The sequence below is a fragment of the Schistocerca americana genome, chromosome 3 (genome assembly GCF_021461395.2).
Source record: "Schistocerca americana isolate TAMUIC-IGC-003095 chromosome 3, iqSchAmer2.1, whole genome shotgun sequence".
Classification (NCBI taxonomy): Eukaryota; Metazoa; Arthropoda; class Insecta; order Orthoptera; family Acrididae; genus Schistocerca; species Schistocerca americana.
The window spans coordinates 736,766,196-736,784,424 of record NC_060121.1 but is presented as its reverse complement, the minus strand read 5'-3'; the positions used below and the strand labels follow the sequence as shown (position 1 = coordinate 736,784,424).

The window sequence follows — 18,229 nt, the reverse complement described above, 5'->3', positions numbered from 1 at the left end:
GCGTGTCCGGATACTTTTGATCACATAGTGTATATAATTATGCAAACAATTCTTTTGACAAAACCGTTAATTACTTTGGTATTAATAAAGGGCTGGCTTTGCTAACGTGTTTTTGAATAGAGCCAAATAAATACTTAAAGAATGCTAGTGTTTCGTCTTCCAAATGTTTATAATTATTACAGAATTTATGTTTGTTTCTAAGTCACCAATAGAATTTAAGTTACGAAACAATCACTGATTTCACTCTATAATGAAAGACACTAACTACGAATAGGCAAAATAAATTAGAAAACCAACTACATATGTAAAACTAAGCATCAAATTAGATCTGGTGTTATGGTCTTTAAAACTGAGGGCCAACCTTTCTCTTTTATGGAAATGCGGATTACATTCACATACGTTAATGGTTAGTAGTTAAAACTAAAAAACGAATTGAAGTAAGCAGATGGCAAAACAAGAGGGGGAAGTAAAAATATCCCAGCTTGCTTCGTCACACACCTTTACTTATTTTAAATACAATCAGACAACCCTAATGAGCTTACGCCAGCCCTGAAGGACAGGAGTGGCTTCAATAAGCCAGCAACTTAAAGTAAATGCTACACTTCCTGTTAATAACAAGGAAGCAGTGCCCCTATCAAACTAAAGTTGATATTAACAGTATAGACTACATAGGTGCTGTTTAGCTAGATGATGGTATCTATGTCACTATTATAGACAAATACCTATTAGTTACTGGGTCACCAACATCGTTATTGACAAAGCTTAGGCTTACTACTTAAAATGGGCAAACTACTCCCCTAAAAGCACAAACTTCCGTCTCAGTTACCTTCGAGATTGAAAGTTGATATTACTTGTCATACTTAATCCTTTATGTTTGGCAAAGACTCCGAAGGAAGAAAGATTGGATTTAACATTCCGTCGACATCAAGATCATTAAAGATGGAGCACAAGTTCAGATTGTGTCAATGATGGGAAAGGAAATTGGCTGTGTCTTTTCAAGGGAAACATCCCGGCATTAGTCTGGAGCAATACAGGGAAACAAGGAAACCTAAATCTGGATGGCCGAACATGGATTTGAACCATTATCCACCAGTATGTGAGTCCAGTCAGCTAACCACCGTGTCATCTTGCTAGGTGCAAAGACCTGGTAATGGCAAACATCAACATACATAGATAACAAAGAGCTATTAAAAGAGTTCGCACAATGGCTGCCAGGAGCACAGTGATTACATTTCTGTTTGCTGCATGTGACACTGTATGACTGTTTTGTTCTGACAAAACTTCACCTAATTACTGATCAAGTTTGTCTGCAACAATTGTACTTATTTCATTACATGTTTGGACTGTCCTGCATGTGCAGTGGTGACCTGGTTTATTCTTAATAAAATGTTGTTCACGATACACCAGAATCAACATTTCGTATCTGTAACTGTATGAGTCACGTGCACTTCACATTTAGTTTGGAAGGCTATCAACTCTCACGACAACTTTGTTTTGATTCAAAATTCATGACATAGTTTACCTGGTCTCACAAATCATTCCATTCACAGATCTGGCCCTTCTTTGACAGACTTAGTATGCCATCTTCAGCTGCTCATGTTGTGCTCACATCTCAATTAAATCTTCTGGATTGCTTTTAAGTACACCAAGATCAGCCCCTTTTGCTTTGTGTATGACCAAATAAGCTAGACTAACTGCAAGAACAAGTCATCACTCCTATCTCATTCACCCATTGTCATAATAAGCAAGCTCAATGGTCTATTAAGAGTCTGCAGTGATTTCAGTTCCCCATAAAATGCTGCTCAGTCTGAAGCAGATACTTCCCCAATTTTTCACTCAAAGGAACTAATGACCAAACTACCTGAAGACAAATAATTCTCAAAAATAGATTCAATAGCAATTAACAACATTCCCTATGGTGACATTATTATAAGACGTTCATACCAAGGCAATCATCTGAAAATCTGCAAACTTTATTCCACACACCACAAAACAGTGGTCGCAAGTGCAACCTGTGTTAAAGTGTTCGTTATTTCCAGCTGCAGCAGGATATTACACAAGGAGATGTTGAGATCAACACAACACCATGTCAAGGCAATTGAAAAACTATCCACACCTAAAAATTTTAAAGAGTTACAATAATGTTTTAGGCGTGATCAGTTTCGTGACAGATCTTCTAGCCATTCCAAAACAACATCTTTGTAGGAGTTACATTGTATGCGTCTGGAGGGACAGGAGAGGCAATGGCACAGAACATTTACAACTGAATCACATATTCTGGCACAGCTTTGACTACCTCATGTTGTACCCTGAAGGGAGTTGACATCCTCCTTATATTTTGCAACCTGATATTCTGCTGCACTATCAATCAGTGTAATAATATTGTTTGTTCTTATGCCCCTCCTGCTCCCAACCTGTGGGCTAGTAGGTCATATTCCTGTGGAATATCCAAGTGCAAGACCTGTCCCATAAATCCACTCATCTCCCATTTTGACCCTGTCTCTGGCACTTCCTATCCCATCAGAGGCAGGGCCATCTGTGAAAGAAACTACCTAAATAACATCATCAGAGAACAGAATGCTATTTGTATATGACTATGGACAGCCTAGATATCCAAACGAAGAGTCATGAAGAAATTGTAGCTGTGGGTCACATAGGCCACCTACTAGTAGAGTATACAGCACAACATAATGTAGTTGACTTCTGTGGCTGTTTCAAGACCCATGTCATCTGGATTCCCCTTGTCTCCCTACACCAGCTTTTCAAAATTGTGCAGTTGGAAACTTTCTCTGCAACATATATTTCAGTCCTGTATTCCCTGGTCTTGAAGTCCACTGCATAGCCCCAAAGCCCTTCCTGTTCCCACCCTCCTACACCAGTCACACACTGCTCCTGAAACTTTACACTTCAGTAGTAGCTTGACATGGTAACCACTCTCTGTCTCCTACTCTACAACACCCACACTTTACTACCAGTCACAATGTGCAGATGCCTGTCACCTTCAATGAATGCGTTACATGTTCCAGACTGGCATGTCACTGCTCAGAATGTCAAATTTGAGCTGGAGGTATCAAAGAAGCAGGAAGTGTTATGTAAAAAAAAATAATAATAATAATAGTGTGCTGTAAGTGTCTTAGTGTAAAGTGTAAATAGGCTCTGATGCAAATGAAAGATGAATTGCAACTGATTAATACTGTGCAAGTTGCTCATAACTATCATGTAATGCACATAACTGTAGAATTGTGGCACTCGACAGTTGCGGCCCATCCACCACACTGAATGGAAAAAAAAAAAAAAAAAAAAGTTTTTAACTGTTCTGAGGCCGAAAACTACATTTTAAAGCAACACTGTAATTGGTTTTTAACTGTCCTGAGGTCAAAAAATGCACAAAAAACTACAATGAAATCAATTTTTCATTGTTGTGAGATTGGTAGAAGACATGTTCCATATGCTCTCCACCATTTTCCACTCCAAGTTGAAATCAAGAAACAGCATGAACCACAACAGATTGCAGTGTCTCAAGAGTCACATTCAGAATATGTTGCACAATGCATGCATTCAACACAGCTACATTTGTAATTGAAGTAGTGGAAACAGAATCTTCCAGATAACCTTGCAACAAGAAGTCACAAAGATTAAGATCAGTTGATCTGGACCATCAGGCTGTACACAAATGATGGCTGATAATTCTAGTATTTCCAAAATGCCTCTGCAACAGGTGCTTTACTGGCTGTGCAACGAGCAGAGAAATGCCATCTTGCATAAAATCGATCCTACCCACATATCCATGATGCTGAAGGGTTGGATTGACGATGGTGCGCAGAAGACTCTCACAGTGTTTATGATGATGGTGCATGTAACAGAACCTATAGGACACATTTCTTTGAAAAGATATGGCCCTGCAATAAAAAATACTAGCCTGCACCATGCAGTTACCTTTGCAGGATCAAACAGTGCTGTTAGGTGAGTGAGCGGATTTTCTGGTGCCCTTACTCTGCAATTCTGTGTATTGACATGTCCCTGGAGATGGGCTTTGTCTGTCCACAGAATGTTTCATGGCTACTCATTGTACACTCCCATGAGAACAAGGAATTCTAGAGCAAACATTTGTCTTACTGGCAGGTCAGCATGAGTGTAACTTCTGACTATGGGTAATTATGTATGGACAGAAATACAGGATGTTTTGTAGAATTTTATGCACCATGCTCACAAGAATGTCCAAAGTTCGAGCAAGCCCCCATGCACTACATGTCGGCACACCACCACTCAACCCCCCCCCCCCCCCCCCCACATATCATCAACTGAAACCTAATCAACTATCTTCCTCCCCTCCCCCAGCCACACTATACTTCAAAAGACACTGTCTTTCTGAATTTCTTAATCATTTTCTCCAAATCATTTGCAGACATTGGACCAATGCCATTTTTCACATCCTTAAGTATTCAGAACTTCTGCAGAGCTACTAGCACACAGTCATCGTTCCTGTGAGAAAGCTTCACCAGCAATGGATGGTCCTCCATTGCAACAGTAATTCTTAGCATCTCAAATGCAAAATGAGAGACAGCCCTGTATCCCATGTCTTATTTTGCATATTCTGCCACTTGCAACACCATAACATGGCAAAATTTTCGTTTCCCTATCATTTTCTCCTTCTTCAATAATGTTCTGTTCAAATTTCACATCATTCTGAGCTATGGTCCTTTTTGAAATTTTTAATTAAATCACAACTGGCTTAGCTGTCAGTGTGATGGAACAGCCTACAGAATGCTCGGTCCAGTTGATGACATCAAAACAAATAAAGTAAAAAAGCATACAAATGATGTATCTCAAAATTTCTACAGTTTTTATTCTTTACTGCAGAATAGGAAGAAAAATAGTACGGTCTTGAGAAGTCTAAATCATTTCTTCCTAACACTGTAACAAACGCTCTCCATGACTTTGCGTAGTGAGAAACTGAAATGCTGAATGATTCAAGCACTTTGCCAAGGAATATAAATGAGGAATAAATTTCTTTCTAATGTGATTATCACTGGATTCATTTAAAATCAATAGTGTGAACAACACAAAAAGAAAGTAATGCAGTAATATTTACTATTTCACAATGAAAAACTCAAACTATCAATTTTCCCCACAATTAGTTTATTTTCGTGAACCACTTTCTGGCTTATAAACTATCTTCAGACAACTAACTGATAAACAATTTTGAATGTAACTATGTGTAATATGTTCTTCACAATTCATCACCCATTGACGACAACTTTCAATTGTTGCTTTAAAATTACCATCGAAACCAAAGACCAGTCACAAAATGAATACTACGTAATACTCACAGTCTGAAATTTTTATTAACAAGTGTCAAATTGTTTTATCAGGCAGCAATGAAGGAAATAATCTAGTATTATAACAAGATTTTAATTTATTTAGGGCTTCAGAGGTACCTACAACTCACATGCATGCTCATTTCATTGCAAAACTATACAACATAATCAAAATATGAGGGAACTGTCAGCATAATTTAAAAAGTTATAAATTTTGTGAAAGGTGGTACCACATGGACAACGCAATGGTTAGACTACTGACCAAAAGACCAAACAATTACTACTGCAGTTCTTCTGATACATAGACCACATTTCTAACACATGCAGGGGGTCTAGTGTAGCAGGGGATACAACCCGTCGGCTTTGGACAATGACGTCACAAGTCGCCAGATAGCAGTTTACCATTTTCGCTTTTGCTGTTATGTTTCAGTTTCGTTTTTTTTACTGATTGCTTAATAAAGTGGATCTGTTTATTCTATCTCGTGAGATTTTTTTTAAAAAGCCAAAAAACACTTATCAGCCACTGAAGGGAGCTACAACACTAAGAAGAATTGCTTCTCGATTGGCGATTTGTGACGTCAATGTCCAAAGCCGACGGGTTGTATCCCCTGCTACACTAGTCCCCATGCAGGCCCTAGTTAAGCAACTACTTTTCCCACCAGGAAAGTGTACAGACTAGAATGCTTAAACTACCTTTCTGAAACTTATTTTAATGGCTGGTAAGACTAATACGATTATGCATGGCCAAAAAACGTAAAATGGCCACTATCAAATGACAAGAGAGAAGAACGTCAGCTCGTATATACACAGAATCCTTTGCAAACAGATCTTAACCTATGGCTGACTAAAAGAAAGCAAACTGTTTGTAAATCAAATTGTTACTGTACTATATTCATTGATATTTATCTTGCCACTGATGGCATAAACTTAAAACTTTGGACTTTCTGAAAAGGAGCATTTCTAGTAGGAAGAATGTATGTTGAAATAATCAACTTCGTTGGAACCCAAATCAAGCATTCTGAACAGCACACTGGACTGAATTTAGGAAATTCAGCTATCTTGGGTTACTGCTACTGTGAGGTCATACATAAAATAAGAAAATTTTCCGGGTCAGATCAGATACACCTTTTGGACCCTGCAGTTCATAAGTAGTGAAAAGTTATTTACTATTTTGCAGAACTACTTAATTCACAAGCTAAAGCACACAGGTCACAATACCACCAACGCTTATTAAGTTATGTTTTTATTACAAGCCTAGGCAGGCATTTTTCTATCTTTACTCAGTTCTGAAAGAAGAAATGTTATTTGATTCTTGAAAATTTCTGGGGATATCCCTTCAATTACATTGCTGCATACGTCCACACTTTTAAGTCCTGCTGATACTCATGGAAAACTGCAATCAGTCCAATGGCTGAATATATAAGGGGACACACTGATTTACCACGGAGCCCCAAAAAGACTTATGAAATATACAACTCGGAAAACACGAAAGAATAACCATGATATGCGTGGACAGATTTACTAAGAAACTAAAAAGTTGGTAAAACTTGGATTCCGCAAGCGAAGTAGTCTGTCGCGAAATTTGGGCCGTAGGCTATTAACGCTTGGACTGATGAATGGATGTAGAAAATGCTACGGAGTTTTAATCTTCGTAAACTTTTCTAGTAAACACGTTACAAGAAATTGTTCCAGCAGAATAAAAACAGACCATTGTCGTGTTGTATACGTCGTAATGAAAGTTATGTAAAATATGTAGGGCAAATACGACTAACTCAAACAGACAATGTTTTGTGTTTCTTTCGAAACATAATGTAACAATCGAATACAATGTAATCAACTCGATGGCTGCTATTCAAAAAAACACTTAAAAATATTTTTCAGCGTACCGGTAACATCATTCCTGTGTTCAAACGGAACAAGTCACTTCTGAGCTACTGAGATAAAATCACTGCCTGACGTTATCACGGCTAAGTGAGTATTTAGTGATAAATAACTGGTCTAAACTATTCCTAGCACGATTCACTGTGACCTGCAATATCTCCAGGGTGGAAATGGTATAATACAATCGCAACAAATTTGGTTCTCAAACAATTTCTTTCGAGCAGAATATGCACATCCCAAGTATTGGGTACTGAAACAATACCACAATGACACGCAATAAATGATTTCATGAATCACATCTGAAACCATTTTCATGTGACAGGGCAAACACCACGTCCAGTCAATTTACAATTTGTATTTCGTTTGGCAAGTTTCTTCGACGACAGAATTACAGATGGAGATCGTACCACACATGCAATACGATGCAGGTTAGTGTTCAATTTCAAGCATATGCTTCTTACAACAGCGCAACGACGTATGCGCATTTCTGCAAAAGTGCAAAGTCCTTTCCCGGAAATTGCATCGCTCCCCGCGTAAGGTAGGAATCTTTGCGCGTTTCAGCAGACGACAAGCAACTCGCGCATATGTGCGTTTGATTTGATTGAAGTTACGCTGTAAATCAATTTATGTGCAATAATGTCTGTTGACTCCAAAGGAAGCACACTTAAATTTGTATGTGATTACAGACAAAGATAAGTCGTATGGACTACCGCTTAGAGATTAGTTGAATACAAATTTGGGCCCTGAGCGCCAAGTATTAGATGAAAAGTTTACGATCATATTACTCTAAAAAAACTCTACAGATTAGATACCACAAGCTTCGTAGCAGGAAAACACGCGAGAATAAGTCAGAAATTTATGGAAAGTGTATATGAAAACGGTGGACCAATATTCATGTTATGGAGACAAACTGGAAATCTGACATCTGACCAAAGAAACAATGGATACGTGTAGCTCCTCAACAAACTACTGGAAATAGGAAGGAAGGACGTTGATGACGCAAAAAATACAAAATTAAAAACGCAGCCTACATTCTACCGGATTCTGACATCTATAAAATTCTTAAATTTGTGAAGTCCAAGAATGTTAACCTACATGTCATCTTTCCTGGCAATGACATATAAACTTCGTTGATTGAAACTGCGTAAAAATTGTTGTATAAAATAAAATACAAATGACTCATTGAAAGTTGACTAACCTTTACTTAATGAGTAAGAACGTCTCTTAAGTGTTCATGTATGTCAGAAATAATCACTGAACTGCTTTGTTTTGAAATGCGAAATAAATAGTTCGAACTGGTTGAAATGTTCCTTTTCAAAATAGTTAATATAATATGCCCCAAACGTTTAATTACTGCTAAAAGACTTTCACAATAAATTTTCTCTATGTAAATAAATCTGTAACTTAAGGACAAAAGTTCAAGCAAATCAATGTTCCTGTACCCAACAAATGTACAAGCACAGGTTACAATAAAAAGTCACAAAATGAAACACTCTGCAGAGGTAGATGATGTACCTGATTTTTATTAATTTATTTGTCCATATAAATCTCTTTTTCATTACATCTATCGTATACAGGATGTTTTTCAAACATCAAACATACATTATTTTAATTTTTGTAACGAATTGTCTCTGTACAGTTAACAATTATAGTTTTTAAAATACTGCATATTTTAAACTTATTTCTACAATTAAAAATACAAATTACATTTTTTCTTGCATGATATACTGTGAGATTGAATAGTAGCAGTTTTTCAGAAGGTAGGCTGTCGAAGACTTTTTAAGGCTCTGTAGTTCAGGATGAGATTTTATATGTCTTGGTACTCTGTTGTACAATTTTGTTCCTATAAAGAAACGTTGGGACCTGATTACTGAGCCCTTAGCTAACCTATTCTGGCGGTTTCCGGCGACTAGAGGAAGCAGTGTGGTACTGGTGTGCAAGACTCACACGTCCCCCTCATCACTGGACTTAGTTGGAGGTGCTTTACCGATCTTTTTTTCAGGGTAGTCGGCTGCGACGATCTGCCCAACATTTTCTCCGAAGATATGACACCGTTTGGAGGAATTTTCTCTACTTTTAAAATGACTGCGTACACTCAAGATACTTTTAAACCAATCCTACTATACTTCACTCCCACAAATAAACACCACATAACAGTTTTCACATACATGAATCATATTTCGTAAGCCCAATAACTCGCGGTCCGTCAGAAATTATTACATGCTTTTACAATAAATACAGTTGCAAAAATAATCTCTCAGGGTTCTCGCAAGTCTACCATCCGCAACTCTAGAGAGTCAGTAAGTTAGTAAGTCAAAAGTAAGTGTCTTTTCTTTTCTTTTTCACGATTCAATTGTTCACAATAATGACTGATGTAGCACCATCACAGAGTAAGGCGTGCTTACACCTTGTGCTGGGCTTGTAGCTTCTGTGACTCCGCTTGCCCGTGTCGATCAACCGCCCACATTGCAGCATTCTCTTGACACACGTCCACCCTGCAAACACGGAAAACCGGACCGAGGTAGACACTCTCCCGTCTCTCACGCTCTTACGTTAAATATCAGGTGTTCGAGACGGTGGAAAGCCAAAGGTCTCTAGAATTTGCGTCGAACTTCTAGAGGCACTACATATCCCTCCCCTTAGCTCGAACACTCGATATTTTATATATGTTCAATATGTACAGGGTTATTACAAATGATTGAAGCGATTTCACAGCTCTACAATAACTTTATTATTTGAGATATTTTCACAATGCTTTGTGTGGTGTCACCGCCAGACACCACACTTGCTAGGTGGTAGATTAAATCGGCCGCGGTCCATTTAGTACATGTTGGACCCGCGTGTCGCCACTGTGTAATCGCAGACCTAGCGCCACCACAAGGCAGGTCTCGTGATACGAACAAGCACTCGCCCCAGTTGTACGGACGACCTAGCTAGCGACTAGATGTACGAAGCCTTTCTCTCTCATTAGCCGAGAGACAGAATAGCCTTCAGCTAAGTTAATGGCTACAAACTAGCAAGGCGCCATTAGCCTTACAGTGATTGTAATTAAAGTCTCCTGTGTATAGTCAAGAGCGATGTACCACAATGATTGATTAAAGATAAGTATTAATCCAGCTACGTACTTTTCTTCATAGCATTAATTACGTAGCCTGTTCCAGACTTGACGCCCGTCGGCGTGTGTGCACGCGCGCCTTTCCTTCGGCTACCTCCAGTGGCGTAACAGTCTTGTTACGTCACTACAGATTGGCGACGAGTCTACAAAGGATCTTGTGTTTTACTTTGCCCTAATTTATTTGTGTCATGGCTTCGCCACGTTCTCCAGATGTACTGTCCGAATTTTATCGCTTGCAGAATCAGCAGACGCAGGCGTTATTGGATGCCCTTGGACAGCTCGTCCAGGGTCAACGTGCCATTCAAACCGATGCGGCCGCCGCCGCTTCACCGGTACCGCAGCCACAACCTGCCGTTGCACCACCATTTCGAAGTTTTGATGAAAACCACGAGACTTGGCGGGAATGGTCCCGCCAGTTTGCCTTCCATCTCGCGGCCTACAGAATTCAAGGTAATGAGCGGCAGCCGTTTTTGCTTTCTTGTGTCGGTGTGTCCACCTACCGTGTGATAGTGAAATTGTTTCCCCGACGCGACGTAGCAACTCTGTCCTACGAGGAAATTTTGTCTGCTTTAGATGCCTATTTCAAAGAAACAGTTAATGTGGTTGCAAAACGGTATACGTTCTTTCGTACAAAACGTACGGCCGGTCAAACTAATAGGGAGTGGGTAGCAACATTGCAAGGACTTACTAGGGACTGTGCCTTTGACTGTGACTGTGGTCTTTCTTATTCAGATACAATGGTACGTGATGCTATTGCACAGAACGTTTCTGATGTTCGCATACGGGAGCAAATATTGAAACTAGTTAATCCCTCCCTTCAACAAGTGATCGACATATTAGATAGCCAAGACACACTTGACTGTGCTCAGGAATCTTTTGAAACTTCGCCAGCAGTGTGTAACATTAACCGGCCCGCCGGGCGAGCTGCGCGGCCCAGTCAACTGCCCTCGCGCAAACAAACGCAGCTGCCGCCGCGTTATAAACCAGGTGTGCCGCGCCAGCCCACAAATGCAGTGAAATCGTGCCCGCGGTGTGCTACTAGACATTGGCGTGAACATTGCCCGTCACGCCAAGCTATTTGCTTTTTTTGCAATAGGAAAGGACATGTTCAAAGTGTTTGCCAGAAAAAGCTCCGATCAGACAATCACAATCATTCCAGGCCCTTTGCTTCGCGCCGGAATCGAACCAAGGACACTCAGGATCGTGGACCTTCGCCCATGGACATTCATGTAGTTAATTCCGATTCGTCCAGTGCCACTTTCTCTAACAGTGACTGTGTTCGTCCCACAAAAACTGTGCGTCGACGTCGCCGGAAATCACGTCAATTAGCAAGTGATTCTGTACCAGTGTCTATTCCTATTGCACAAAACAGTCGCTCTTGTCGTCAGCAGGACAATAAACTTTTTGTGGACTTAGACTTTGAAGGCAAAGTGATACCATTCCAGCTCGATACCGGAGCTGCAGTTTCATTGCTCAATCACGACACGTACAAACAACTGGGCGCCCCTCCGTTGCGTGCCGCAAATGTTAAGCTCACTACATATTCCGGACAGACACTTCCTGTGTTAGGACAGTGCACTCTTCTTGCAACATATAGGGGACAATCAAAACTTGTGTCATTTTACGTTCTTCGTTCTTCTACTGCAGTGAACTTGTTTGGCTTAGATTTATTTCAGTTGTTTAACATGTCTATTGTAAATCAGATCCTATCAGTCAATCAGACTGTGCCTTCAGACAGTGTTTCTCGCTTATGTGACGAATTTGCAGACATTTTTGCACCGGGCTTAGGTTGCGCTAAAAACTACGAAGCACATTTGGAACTGAAGGTCAACGCGCAACCGGAATTTTTCAGAGCGCGCAATGTTCCCCACGCATTGCGTGATGAGGTCACAAGAACATTAAACGATTTAGAATCACAGGGTGTAATTCAACGTGTGCAAGCTTCTCTCTGGGCCTCACCCTTAGTAATTTTGCCCAAACCTTCCGGCAAATTGAGACTTTGCGTGGACTTCAAGGCCACAGTGAATCCACAACTAGTGACTGCTACTTTTCCTTTGCCCCGCCCGGAAGATCTTTTTGCTAAACTGTGCCCGGGAAAATATTTTTCGAAGTTGGATCTAGCCGATGCGTACTTGCAAATACCTGTGGACCACGAATCCCAGCGCGTATTGGTGGTTAACACGCATCTTGGATTGTACAGGTTCAAAAGACTGCCGTTCGGGTGTGCATCCGCCCTTGCATTGTTTCAGCAGTATTTACAATCTATTGTGCGTCGGTCCCTACTGCAGCAAACTATCTGGACGATATAGTGATCTCCGGACAGACAGAAGAAGATCATCTTGCGAACCTACGAACGTTATTTCAGGTCTTGCGACACAATGGTCTTCGCTTGAGGAAGGACAAATGTGTGGTTTTTGCTCGTGACTTACCATACCTGGGCCATGTCATCAATGCCCAAGGCATACATCCGAGTCCAGAGCACCTCCGTGCCATACAAGATTTACCTTCCCCTCGCAATGTGAAACAGCTACAGAGTGTGTTGGGTAAAATTAACTATTATCACAAATATATGCGCAATGCCTCTTCCATTTCAGCTCCGCTTCATCGCTTACGCCGTAAAGGTGTTCCGTTCGTCTGGACGACGGAATGCGAACGCGCCTTTCGCCAGTTGAAATCGGCGTTGCTTTCTAATACTTGCCTCACGCCTTTCGATCCCCAGAAACCCCTTTTGTTGATGGTAGATGCATCGGATTTCGGGATCGGTGCTGTGCTTGCGCACAAAGTTGGCTCCCATGATCGCCCTATTGCCTTTGCGTCCAAATTGCTCTCATCTGCGCAAAGAAATTACTCGCAGATAGAGAAAGAAGCTTTGGCTCTTGTGTTTGGTGTTACTAAGTTCCATGACTTCTTGTATGGTCGTCACTTCACCATCATCACAGACCACAAACCTTTGACATCGCTTTTTCATCCGAACAAGCCTGTACCTCCGCGTACAGCGCAGAAATTCATTCGCTGGTCTATTTTCCTCTCGCAGTACCGCTACGATATCTTGTATCGGTCCACTGCTAAGCACGGAAACGCCGATGCGTTGTCCCGTTTGCCGGTTGCTGAGGATAAAGCATTCGATTCTTCCGAACTTGCTTGCCTGTTCATTGATTCGGAAACCGATGAAGTGGTCGAATCGTTTCCGATTGATTTTCGTCGTGTAGCTACAGCCACGGCTGCTGACCCTGTCCTTGCTACTGTTTTGCGTTTTGTTGCTACGCAATGGCCTTTGTCGAAGTCTCGGATCGAGGATCCGTTGGTTCGCAGATTTTTTGCTCACAAGGAGAGACTTTTTGTTCGACGTGGTGTTTTGTTGTTGCGTTCTGATAATGATCAGTCAAGAGTCGTGGTCCCACGTTCGTTACAGTCCTCTGTCTTACGGCTTCTTCACCAAGGACATTGGGGTATAGTGCGAACGAAACAACTAGCTCGTCAGCACTGCACTTGGTTCGGAATCGATGCTGCGATTACGAATATGTGTTCTTCTTGCATGGCGTGTGCCGAACAACACTCCGCACCGCCGCGGAAAGTCTTTGCATGGCCGAAAGCCACTTCCCCTTGGCAACGCTTGCACATTGATTTTGCTGGTCCATTCTGGAATGCTCGATGGTTGGTTCTGGTCGACGCCTTCAGTAATTTTCCATTTGTTGTCCGGATGTCTTCCACGACGTCCTCCGCCACCATCCAAGCGTTGTCTGCTATCTTTTGTATTGACGGTCTTCCGCAGACTATTGTTTCCGACAATGGCCCACAATTCATGTCCGCAGAATTTCAGTCATTCTGCCAGGCCAATGGTATTCAACATCTGACATCCGCGCCGTTTTCGCCTCAGTCAAACGGTGCCGCTGAACGATTGGTCCGGACTTTCAAGTCACAGATGTTGAAATTAAAAGAGTCGCATTCTCGGGAGGACGCATTGTTGCTCTTTTTGTCTTCGTCTCGCTCTCAGCCCCGAGATGGTCGCTCGCCGGCTGAGTTGCTCCATGGTCGTCCTCATCGCACCTTGATGTCTTTGCTGCATCCGCCGCATCAGGTTCCTGTGCAGCGGCAGACTCCTGCTTTTGCTCCAGGCGACGTTGTATTCTATCGCAACTATCGCGGTTCACGGCGTTGGCTCGCAGGGCGCATTCTTCGCTGCCTCGGCCGCGCGATGTATTTGGTTTTGGGGGCCTCTGGTGAGGTGCGCCGGCATCTCAATCAGCTGCGCCTCTGTCGTCGCACGGGTTCTGCCGCTCCCCGTCTGCTTTCAGCTACGGTGCCGTCTGGTCAGCGCCCTGGGGACCCATCTACTGGCTCGCCTCATCCCCAGGTGTTACCGACGATGCCTTCCATTTTGCCCCATGGAGGCGCGCCGCCGCAGCAGCCGCCGCCGCCGCCGCCGCCACCGCAGCCGCCGGTACTCCCGCCGGCGCCGCCCGCATTCGACGCTTCGCTGCAGCCGCCATATGCCTCCCAGGGTCACGCGCCGCCGATCGCTTCCCGTGACCAGCTGTCCTCCGCCATGGAACTCCCGCCCGATCCGGACCACATGACGTCATCGTGCGTCGGCTACCCCGACGCAATGGAGGTCGACCCTTCGGCCCCTCCTGTTTCTTTACGGGCGCATACACCGCATGTTGACGTGCACCCTGGACTAGGTTTTCAGGCGTTTCCTAGCTCCCCTCGGACCGAATGGCCGGGTGCGGGTGGCACAGCCTCGCCTGTTGTTAGGCTCCCCACCTCATCGCATACGTCAACATGGGGTCCTCCCCACGGCGGGCGGAAGCCTTATCTCACGACCGTTCGCCGATTTGCGGGGGAGGAATGTGGTGTCACCGCCAGACACCACACTTGCTAGGTGGTAGATTAAATCGGCCGCGGTCCATTTATTACATGTTGGACCCGCGTGTCGCCACTGTGTAATCGCAGACCTAGCGCCACCACAAGGCAGGTCTCGTGATACGAACAAGCACTCGCCCCAGTTGTACGGACGACCTAGCTAGCGACTAGATGTACAAAGCCTTCCTCTCTCATTAGCCGAGAGACAGAATAGCCTTCAGCTAAGTTAATGGCTACAAACTAGCAAGGCGCCATTAGCCTTACAGTGATTGTAATTAAAGTCTCCTGTGTATAGTCAAGAGCGATGTACCACAATGATTGATTAAAGATAAGTATTAATCCAGGTACGTACTTTTCTTCATAGCATTAATTACGTAGCCTGTTCCAGACTTGACGCCCGTCGGCGTGTGTGCACGCGTGCCTTTCCTTCGGCTACCTCCAGTGGCGTAACAGACTTGTTACTTCACTACACTTTGCACACACATACAAAAACTCAAAAAGTTTTTTTAGGCATTCACAAATGTTCGATATGTGCCCCTTTAGCGATTTGGCAGACATCAAGCCGATAATCAAGTTCCTCCCACACTCGGCGCAGCATGTCCCCATCAATGAGTTCGAAAGCATCGTTGATGCGAGCTCGCAGTTCTGGCACGTTTCTTGGTAGAGGAGGTTTAAACACTGAATCTTTCACATAACCCCACAGAAAGAAATCGCATGGGTTTGAATCGGGAGAGTGTGGAGGGCATGACATGAATTGCTGATCATGATCTCCACCACGACCGATCCATCGGTTTTCCAATCTCCTGTTTAAGAAATGCCGAACATCATGATGGAAGTGGGGTGGAGCACCATCCTGTTGAAAGATGAAGTCGGCGCTGTCGGTCTCCAGTTGTGGCATGAGCCAATTTTCCAGCATGTCCAGATACACGTGTCCTGTAACGTTTTTCTCACAGAAGAAAAAGGGGCTGTAAACTTTAAACCGTGAGATTGCACAAAACACGTTAACTTTTGGTGAATTGCGAATTTGCTGCACGAATGCGTGAGGATTCTCTACCGCCCGATTCGCACATTGTGTCTGTTCACTTCACCATTAAGAAAAAATGTTGCTTCATCACTGAAAACAAGTTTCGCACTGAACGCATCCTCTTCCATGAGCTGTTGCAACCGCGCCGAAAATTCAAAGCGTTTAACTTTGTCATCAGGTGTCAGGGCTTGTAGCAATTGTAAACGCTAAGGCTTCTGCTTTAGCCTTTTCCGTAAGATTTTCCAAGCCGTCGGCTGTGGTACGTTTAGCTCCCTGCTTGCTTTATTCGTCGACTTCCGCGGGCTACGCGTGAAACTTCCCCGCACGCGTTCAACTGTTTCTTCGCTCACTGCAGGCCGACCCGTTGATTTCCCCTTACAGAGGCATCCAGAAGCTTTAAACTGCGCATACCATCGCCGAATGGAGTTAGCAGTTGGTGGATCTTTGTTGAACTTCGTCCTGAAGTGTCGTTGCACTGTTATGACTGACTGATGTGAGTGAATTTCAAGCACGACATACGCTTTCTCGGCTTCTGTCGCTATTTTGTCTCGCTGCGCTCTCGAGCGCTCTGGCGGCAGAAACCTGAAGTGCGGCTTCAGCCGAACAAAACTTTATGAGTTTTTCTACGTATCTGTAGTGTGTCGTGACCATACGTCAATGAATGGAGCTACAGCAAATTTATGAAGTCGCTTCAATCATTTGTAATAGCCCTGTACATTGACATCATACTTAATGGCAATTCACCTCTCTAAGAGATTCATTTACTGTATAATTCTAGATATATATATATGTTTTTCATCTGTTCTTGAACTTCACAGGGTAAACTCCCTATATTTGCTTTTTCACTGAATCTTTACTCTATTTTGACATCTTTGAAGAATATAAACCTTTATTTTCTACTGCAATCCGCATTACTCTTACTTCTGTATTGTGCTCCTTTCAACTCCACTCGTGAATTCCAGGTGACATGGACCCTTAAAAATTTTAGCCTTTACCCTTAATCCTTTATGCTAGTCCTTCCTTTGTCCGTATCGACTAGTACCACCCTAACAGCTTTCTGCAGTCTGGAGGACCTCTAGAGAAAATTTATGAGCCTGTTCTTACCAACACCCACAAACCTTAATACCACTAGAGGTATTAAGAATTCAAACTTACCAGAATAATTCCTACCAAATATGTGATTTCTATCACTATACTGCCCTTTTTCCCTTAGGAACACTACTTATCCCTTACCTATGGGTTGATCCTATGGGTAACCTTTCTCCTGCCCTTTTGGTAGGTACGCCCCCATCTTCTTCCTATATTCTAAGGTACAGGTCAATCCCCTTCTTTGTGTCCCTGCCCGCACAGTATAGGTCAGCCTCTCTTTGGTCTGCCTATCTGCCCTTTCTTCATTTGCTAAAAGCTGGGTGAGTCCCCCTTTATCCATTGTGAGTAGGCCCCATGGTTCATTGCGCTATTATACATCTTCATGTAAACTATCACTAAATATTATCTGGTAAAATTAAAAATCTACTTCTGTCTTCAATATTGCTCATTAATACTTCATTTCATATCCTAGAGTCCTCCTTTATTTTCAACCTCTCTACCATGCCTCTATATACGAGGCGTGTTTTTTAAATAAGTGTCATTTTGAAATTTAAAAAAGACGTGCTAAGATATCTGAATAATTATATTTTTACATGAAAGCCTGTACCTTAATCTACGGACTGACGCCATTACAGTCTGATTCATCCTTGTTTATGTTGTGTACTGAGCGTTTAAGTTGCCTCCGATAATTGTGAGTGCCGCCCACTGTGAAGTACGGGCTGTTATAAGTTTTTTCTTAGTGCTAAAGGCCTAAAAGCGATCGATATTCATCGTGAGATCAGTGCAGTTTATGGAGAAAACATTATGAGTGATGGAATAGTAAGAAAGTAGGTGAGAGCATTTAAAGATGGCCGCAGGAAGTGTACAATAAGGTGAGAGAAAACAGACACTTTACGATTTCCTCCTTGCAGGATGACTTGCCTAATGTTTCTCGTAGTG

At 42.6% G+C, this 18,229-nt stretch overlaps 1 protein-coding gene across 2 annotated transcripts in view; it reads right to left on the bottom strand.

Moving 5' to 3' along the window:
* The window catches only part of LOC124605654 (transmembrane 6 superfamily member 1-like), a 195,557-nt gene extending 187,780 nt beyond the window's left edge, over positions 1-7,777 (bottom strand). The window contains exon 1 of one of the 2 annotated variants that reach the window (XM_047137479.1): positions 7,661-7,777. In XM_047137479.1, coding sequence (XP_046993435.1) covers positions 7,661-7,684 — 24 coding nt within the window. In that variant the 5' untranslated portion in view covers positions 7,685-7,777. Of the gene's footprint in view, positions 1-7,204; positions 7,588-7,660 lie in introns of those variants that run through there. The other variant, XM_047137480.1, reaches the window with a different exon arrangement.
* Positions 7,778-18,229: the final 10,452 nt, after the last annotated feature.